The following is a 7,770-nucleotide window of genomic DNA, read 5'->3' on the forward strand; positions in this document are numbered from 1 at the left end:
CAGGGGCCACACAGGTCTCAAAACGGGCAGATAAATAGCCCGGGCTGCCTTGGCATCTCCCCACTCATCTGCTCAGTTTATAAAGCTTTTGGTGATAAGTTTAGCATATATAGTTTTATTTATTATACTAATATTTAGCTCTAGATCCTGCCGGGGGATTTGTTGCCTTGAATGGATGCTTCCATAATGCCAGTGGGTCAAACTTCATTCTGCTGGTTTTGGCACCATTTGGTATAGTTATTGTTGTTAGTGTGATTTGTTAACACGACAGCAGAAATACAATCGATGCATGCATCATTTGACTGCTGATACACTTGCATCATAAAGACATTATCCTGGGGGCTCACAAGCTATGTAGACAAGCTGAGAGAGAGGAATTTATCCGCCTTATAGATGGGGAAACTGAGGCAGGCAGCGATCTGCTTTAGGGGCCCTATCCAGTTGTGGGATGCGCAGAGAACAGCTGCCAGCCTCTGGATGGCAGCCCGGGGATGGAGGGGAGGGGATCATCCTGGAAACGAGAAACTCTTAAAAATCCGATGCAGATAACGGTGCTGCCCATCTGGCATGCTCGTTTCCATGCGTGCCAGGTAGCTGCTCCCCGGCACTGCTGGGAGTGGGGGCACCTGTGCAGGGGAGTAAGCGAGCACCGGTGTGTGCAGAGCTGTGTGCGTGGGTATATAAAGGGTGGGGAGCACAGCAGGAGCATCCAGGTGTGAGAGGGAACGAGAAGAGGTCTGACCTCCAGCACCCGGGCTGTGCTCACCAGGTAGGTGTGTGGTTTGTGCTCCCGTTCCCCAGCTCAGGGGGGTGATCTGTGGGTGCTCGGGTGGGTGCTGGTGTTACCAGAACTCATCGGCTTTAGCAGCAATTGCTAAACGTGAGAGAGCTCTGACAAAGGAGGAGGAAACAAAATCAATGCTTAAACAAGGGGAAAGGTGCTTTCTGCTCTTAACACACGGTTGAAGCATCGATTCCATCAACTGCTGCCTTCTTGCTTGCCGTGAGCACCCAGCAGGCACCGGAGAGTGCTGCAGAGGTGTGGCAAGCCCTGGGTGCCCTCTGCACTTGGGAAACTGCTTTAAACAGATCAAGAAAAAAAGTACATTTGCACAGCTCCTATTGATGGTAACAACTTGATTTATTTTTCTTTTTTGGAAGACAGAGCCTGGCTGATAAACCTACTGTCTTGTCACACCAGTACCTGGTGGATGTTCACCCCTCCTGCCCTCAAATTGGCACTTCACTCCCATTTTACACAGGCATGAGCCAAGCTGGGCAATGCTGCTCCCAGCCTCGTGCGACCTCGGTGCTTTGTTGTGCTGATGCTGAACTTGGGATCCTCCTGCTTTGTGCTTTCTCTTTGTAGCTGGGAAGCAAATTCACAAACAACAAGGTACATATCTGCCTGGAGAGGCATTGAGCCGGAGATCTCCGGTCTGACAGACATGTCCTGCCTACAAAATAAGGAATAGACATTCAGAAAAGATATTTTTTCACTGGAGTAACGTGTGGGGGTGTTTCTCTGGAGGAAGAGGGAGAGAATCAATTCACAAAGGGCTAGTCAATACGAGACGAAGGAGGTGACGGAGTTTATTTCTTTGCATGTGGCAGTATTTCATTGCAGCGTTAGAATAAATGAAACTGCACAGAAGATTGATGCTACGGAGATAACACCGCATTATCAGCACACATGCATATCGACGTGCTGTATTACAAGGGGAGAGCCTGAGAAATTCCCCTTCTGATCACTCCAGCAACAGCTCCATTTCGCGAGGTCTCCCAGGGTGATCTCCGAGTGTGCCTGACGGTTTTCTGCCCCGTTGTGGGTGGTGAGGGAGGAGATGCCCTCTCCTGGGTGCAGGGCGGTGCCGAGGGAGAGGAGCGGGGCTGCAGCCACCTTCACTTGCCATCGGAGCTCCCCTGGCCTGGCACGCGGCCGGGGGATGTGACCAGCAAGTGCTGCAGGAAGGGAATATTTATTAACTTCCACTGGCCTCCAGCTCAATACTAGCTGATATTTATGGGAAATCTAATTTAGGGGTCAAATTTGACCTAACAATGTCTCTTTAATAATGTCCAAACCGAGAGGTTTCTGAAGCTAATTAAGGATCAGGCTCCAGCCAGGTAGAGTAGTTAAGCTGTGAGAGCAGACTTCATTAAACACGTCCAGAGAGAATATTTTAATATTTAAAGAGAGCATTTAATGTTTATATAAGTTCTCTTCCAATGCAAAGTCACTGTTAAATCACTTCAGAAGGTAGTTTTTAAAGCCCTTTATACCAGACTTTTATGCAGCAGGGCTGGCAAACGCCCTTCCCAGCTCTCTTGAACCCAGCGAGGCTTATTAAAGGATTCAGTCTATCGGTGCAGATTTTCAAGGGTGAGGGATATAAAAACAAAATTTAACAAAACAGCTGTAGTAAGTTCTTTCTCTCCCGCAGCATCACCGTCTCCCTTGCTGTCAGCGGGATTGACGGGCGCGTTTTGCTCTGGATGTGCGCAGGTCTTAAACCACCCCAGCTGGAGGGCTAAAGCTTGCAGAACAGAGGGAGTCTTTAACAGTACTGAAGGGCTGGGCTTCCAGTCTCAGGAGATATTGCTCGAGAACAAATCTGTTTACAAGAAATAGTTTGAGAGGAGAACTGTCAGCCAAGGCACTTCTATTCTCAGCTTAGGAGCAACTGGATGAGTAAATATACCTTTAGTTAGCTGGTGGCTAAATTAGATTGCAGCTGCCGAAAAGCCGAAGGGATTTCTTGTCAAACGGCCCTCTCTGTTATCACCCCGGCATCCTCCTTCCTGTGTTGTTCAGGCTTTCACGATGGTTTCGAAGAAGGCGGTGGCCAGTTTGGTGCTGGTGTACGTGGTGTCTATGCTGGCTGAACAGACCGAAGGCTTCGTGCCGTTTTTCACCCAGAGCGACTTCCGAAAGATGCAGGTAACTCACGAGACGTCCTGCGGTGGCAGGAGCCTTGAAAAACGTAGGGAAGGCTTCTTCCTCCCTTTGCTCCCAAGCCCTGTGTGCACCATGCCACCGCTGATCCCATCGTCTGCCCCCTCTGTTAGGACAGGACATCTAAGAGTGGCAGTCCCTCCTCATCCCAGAGTGGTAGGAGATGGCAGAGAACGCTTTCAAGATGTGAGACTAAAGAAGAAGAGCCTGGGCTCCTTCACATAAAAACTAAAAAAACCTGTGCGGGACATCATCTGCTGCTAGCAGCTCTCGTTTTTCTTTCCTCCCTGCTAGTGGCTGCAATTTCTACAGAGAAGCTGCAGCCTCCCATCATCATACTGATGGGTCTTTTTGTTGTAACAAATAATTAACCATCCTCCAGATGGTTGTCACCTCTGGGATGTGCAGAGAGAATGTTTTTTCTTTTGATGTGAAACTAATACTGTTGAAAGGTGTCAGGCAGGCAGCCTCAGAGACTGCATCTTCTCCTTAAACACAGCCGAAGGGAGCTTCCCCCGCACGACACAATCCATTGATACCGGGGAGGAATCTTTTCCTTTTTTTTTCCAACACCTACTTGTTCACTGGATAGTGATTTCTTCTTATGGGGAGCACAGACATCCTTCAGCCTCCTTGAAGGAGAAGATGGGGACCCACGCACAGTCCCCAGACGGTTCATACATCGTTACCCTTTTAGTTATGTGTCTGCTGGTGATTGAGGGGCTTCTGGAGGTACGTGGGTGAAATCAGTCTTAGCTTTCTTCTAGAGGCTGCCTCTTCTCCTCCGAGCACGTGTTCAAACCAAAGCGAGCGCACAGCAAGCAGTCAGCGTGGCGCTGAGCACAGCCTTCGCTGCATCTTTCATCCTGTTGTGTCGGTCATATCCCGAAAAAACTTCAGCTTTTCTGTTTGGGGTAGGAAGAAAGGAAGGGTCCTGTAGCCAAGATTAGCCCTGTAAGTGGGAAAGAACTGACATTACAGACTTCCAGGAAAGTCTGGCAATGTGTGTTGTCTGCACAGAGCTCTCCATTTGCAATGAGCTTGTGCAGGCTTTTGTTCGACTTCAGTGTCCCTGAGACAGAAAAGAACCAGGACTGGGCCTCTGGAATGGCCGTGTGAGGCCGGTGTGCTCGGCTGCCGCAGCTGATGGGTCTGTTCCCCGTGAGCTGTGGGCCTGGGGAAGGATGCTGCGGACAGCTCTTAGACCTCCAGCCCCTCTGGTTTTCTGCCCTGCTCCTTGGCTGTCGATGTGATGCAGAGCAGGTTTGGTACCTGTGCGGAGCTGACTTACAGCATCACTGCCCTCTTTGCTCTCTGCTGTGGGGTTGCAGGAAAAGGAGAGGAACAGAGAGCAGAAGAAATCCCTGACCCCTCTGCAGCAGCCGGATGAGGAAGGCCTCTCTGAGCAGGCTGGCGCAGATGTCAAGACGATCCAGGTATGTTGAACCCTGCGACTCTAAGAGCTCGTAGGGACACGTGGGGGAGAACCGACAGCCCAAGGGCCGTCCCATGGGGTCTGGTGACCGCTGGGTGCTTGGGGGTGCCACATGAGAAGCCATAGGGCATTATTGGAGAGCTCACAGCCCGTGTAAAGCAATACCGCCCATTTCCTACCAGCTCTGCCAGGCAACCAGGCAAGGTTGCATCAGAGAAAGGTTTTTACCTCTAAGCCATAAATTATCGCAGAGGTTTAGCAGCCTGGTCACCCCCTCAGACCTGCCTGGCCCCTCCCTTAGCATGGGAAGATGGAAACAACATGAGGGCTGTCTCTGCCATTCAGTGAACGCCAGCCAACTGCAAGGCAGTAATTTGCAGCTCTGCTTCAGGTCTGGTTTTAACTTGTCACTCTTTCAGGCAGCTCCGGATCAGCTGTCTGGTGTCACTCACCTCCCATCTCAGTCCTCTGCACCGCCAGGATCTTATTTATAAAGTTGGGCCCGTACAGCTGCACCCCCCCAAAGCCTGTATACAGAGCAGAAAATTGGCAATTTTAGGGATTTAAGTGCCAGTCTAAGCCCTCAAAGGCATGCTTACTTGGTTAGCTAAGTCCGAAAATTGCACTTTTCCACTTGAATACGGGGAGCCCTTTGCCCGGTCAATGCAGCCACTCCTGTGCTCAGCGCGGCTGCCTTCTGCCAGCCAAAGGAGCTTTCAGGTCTAGCCCAGGCGGCAGGACGGGCAGCGGGGCCAGCCTGGAGTTTGGCCAAGACGCAGGTCGATGTGCAACTGCTCTCATAAATGCGGTACACCGATGATCAATAACCGGATTTAAACTGCAAGGATTTGCAGTTCAAAGCATTAAACAGCTGGCACATCCCATGTCCGACGCTCCCCAGACGCTGCAGCCACAAGCCCTCCCGTGCCTCCAGCCGGGAGTGGAGCAGCTCTGTTTGCCTCCAGCACATCCGAGCCACAGCTCAAAGCCAGGCTGGAGGCAGGGCGATGTCTTGTCCTCAGCCCTTTCCAAGGCAGGATGCTTCGCCAGCATCAGTAAAGCTGCTGTCTCGAAGGGTCAAGGTATGAGATAGTGGTGGATTTTAAGGTGCAGAAATGATTTTTCTTTGCAGCCTCTGTTGCCGGTAGGTGCCTTTCTCTGTATTTCTGAGTCAGACCTTAGATGCTCCAACGCGTGAAAACATTGGCATTTCCACCGGCACAAGGTTGCACTGCAGTATGTGGGGCTGACTTAACGTTGCTTTTCCCCACGCAAGGATCATCTCACACCAGCCTTAGACCCTTTACTGATTTGAGCAAAGTGGGGTTGAAGCACCCCAACCTGCCTGCCTCTGCTCCCCTCAGCTTCTCCTGATTTTCCTGCTTCCTCCACAGCTAGCTGTTCCTGTTAAAGCCGGGATGTGGCTCATCTCGAGGCAGCTGGAAAAATACCAAGATGTCCTGGAGAAACTGCTCGCGGAGGTGCTACAGGACACCCCAGACGGTACTGTCAGAAGGTTGATTCCTGCCTTGGGAATTCTGCCTTTCCCTCCTCTCAGCAGCTCATCGTCACCGAGATATTTATATTCCTCAGAAGGGCTTTTGTGTCCTGTTTGCTCGCTTCACAGAGTCCTCAGATACCCCACCCACCCGCATGCACGCAGCTCCCTTCTGGGAAGGTGATACGCTCTCTTAGGGTGCTGTCTGGGCCCCAGAGCTGCTGGTGACTGTTAGCAGCATTGCAACACTTCCCAGCAGCTCTCCCCAGCCCTGCTTCCCACCTCCCTAGTCCTGCCTGAAAGCCCTCAGTCTTTAGGGTGCAATTTCCAACACCACTTATAATGCTAACTGCATTATAATGCAAAATGTGAGGCACTTCGGCACCCACAGCCAGGTGTGAACACCTTGCTCCCTGCACTGGGGCTTAACACTGGGTGAACTGGCTGCAGCTCAAGGTCTTGAGTGCTAACAAATCCAGCCCTGGGATTTTCTTAGTGTGTGGGAATTGAAAAATGCAGGGGCTGGGGGGGATGCAGCTGTTCCAGCCTTCAGGAGTGATGGAATGATTCTCACTAGTGTTATCACTGAACATTTGTCTGATTTGGGATTAAATACCCCAGACAACAGAGTCCCTGTTATCCCTGGGGGAGTTATTTTACTTTGGCCTGTGCTGATTTCAGCCTCCTTGTTTTTCAGGTGAGGAGCTGAGGAGGAGAAAATGATATAGAAAGCCTGGGAAAGACTGAATGATAAATTTACGGACACTTGTTCTTTCCTCTCTTTGCTTTTTAGCTGACTGATATCTGCAGCATCAGAAGAGAAAGCGATGCAGCTTGCTAAAGCTAAAAGACTCCACTTATGCAAACGAAATCTGTAAAAGAGATTAACAACAAAATCTGAGGTGAGATAATAAAATGCGCAGTATAATTAAATGGAGGATTTGTGCCTTTTTTTTTCCTGCGTGCCTCTCAGCCAGATGGCAAGCAGCAAGTGTGGGAAAGACGAGAGGGAGGGTTTCCAGTTCTGGAGAAATCACGTCCTTCTGAGAAGTACAAAGCATGCTGCAGCACATGAGTAATTAATCTTCGTGGACTAATAGGTTTTAACCTTCCCTTTTGGCAAAGAGGGAAACTGAGGAACATTTACAGGGACAAACCAGGGACAGAAGCACAGGCTGAGGAGCTTGGGTATGCGTTCCCACCCAGCCCCATGCTCCGGACACGGCAGGGCACTCTCCTACACGGCTGGGAGAACGCCAGAGTCCTGAAGTGCAGTTTCTACCTGCAATCTTAACTCCCTGTTGCTCAGCCAGGCTACACGCATCTAAACAGCATCGCAGGGAACACCTCACCCGTAGCTATGATGTGAACAGACACAGTGTGAAACGACACAGAGCTCTGGCCCGATTTCTGGCTCTCAAACAAACCTCGAGGTGACATCGTAATTCCACTTGAACATATTGCTCTCCATTTACATACCTTTGGCTTATTTTAGAGCTGCTCCTCTCTACTGGCAGCAGGAAATCCAACATATGTAAAGTAAGGGCTGATGAGATGAATGGTACATATGTGAATATATCCGAATTCAATCCAATTTTATCCTCCCAACCTAACGCAAATTCTGTTCTTACTGAGGCTCATTTAAATAGCTGTGTTTGTGCTAGAATAACACATACATGCTTCTAACTCCTCAGTGCACTGTCTGCTGCAAGCTATCCCTTCGGAGAAATGAAATCTCCCGATGTATAATGCAACATCCAGCACAGAGTGGATTCCGGTTTTAATATTTGATTCGAAGGTATACTCCTATTGAATAGACTGATCAGCTCGGTGTAACTGGAAGTTTGCAGGGATTATTGCTGAGGCAGGTTGAGCTATGGA

The 7,770-nt window shown here is 50.0% G+C and overlaps 1 protein-coding gene across 2 annotated transcripts; it reads left to right on the forward strand.

The window, feature by feature from the left end:
- Positions 1-639: 639 nt before the first annotated feature.
- Positions 640-7,303, forward strand: MLN (motilin). Of its 2 annotated transcripts, none has more exons than XM_083812252.1 (5): positions 640-769; positions 2,816-2,941; positions 4,288-4,392; positions 5,786-5,894; positions 6,587-7,303. In XM_083812252.1, the coding sequence occupies exons 2-5, from the start codon at positions 2,825-2,827 to the stop codon at positions 6,610-6,612; spliced, it is 357 nt and encodes a 118-aa protein (XP_083668378.1). In that variant the 5' UTR covers positions 640-769; positions 2,816-2,824; the 3' UTR covers positions 6,613-7,303. The 2 variants fall into 2 exon arrangements, with proteins under 2 accessions (XP_083668378.1, XP_083668379.1); XM_083812253.1 differs by having other exon boundaries at positions 6,683-7,302.
- The last annotated feature ends 467 nt before the right edge of the window (positions 7,304-7,770 follow it).

The sequence above is a fragment of the Anser anser genome, assembly GCF_964211835.1.
Source record: "Anser anser genome assembly, chromosome: 27".
NCBI lineage: Eukaryota > Metazoa > Chordata > Aves > Anseriformes > Anatidae > Anser > Anser anser.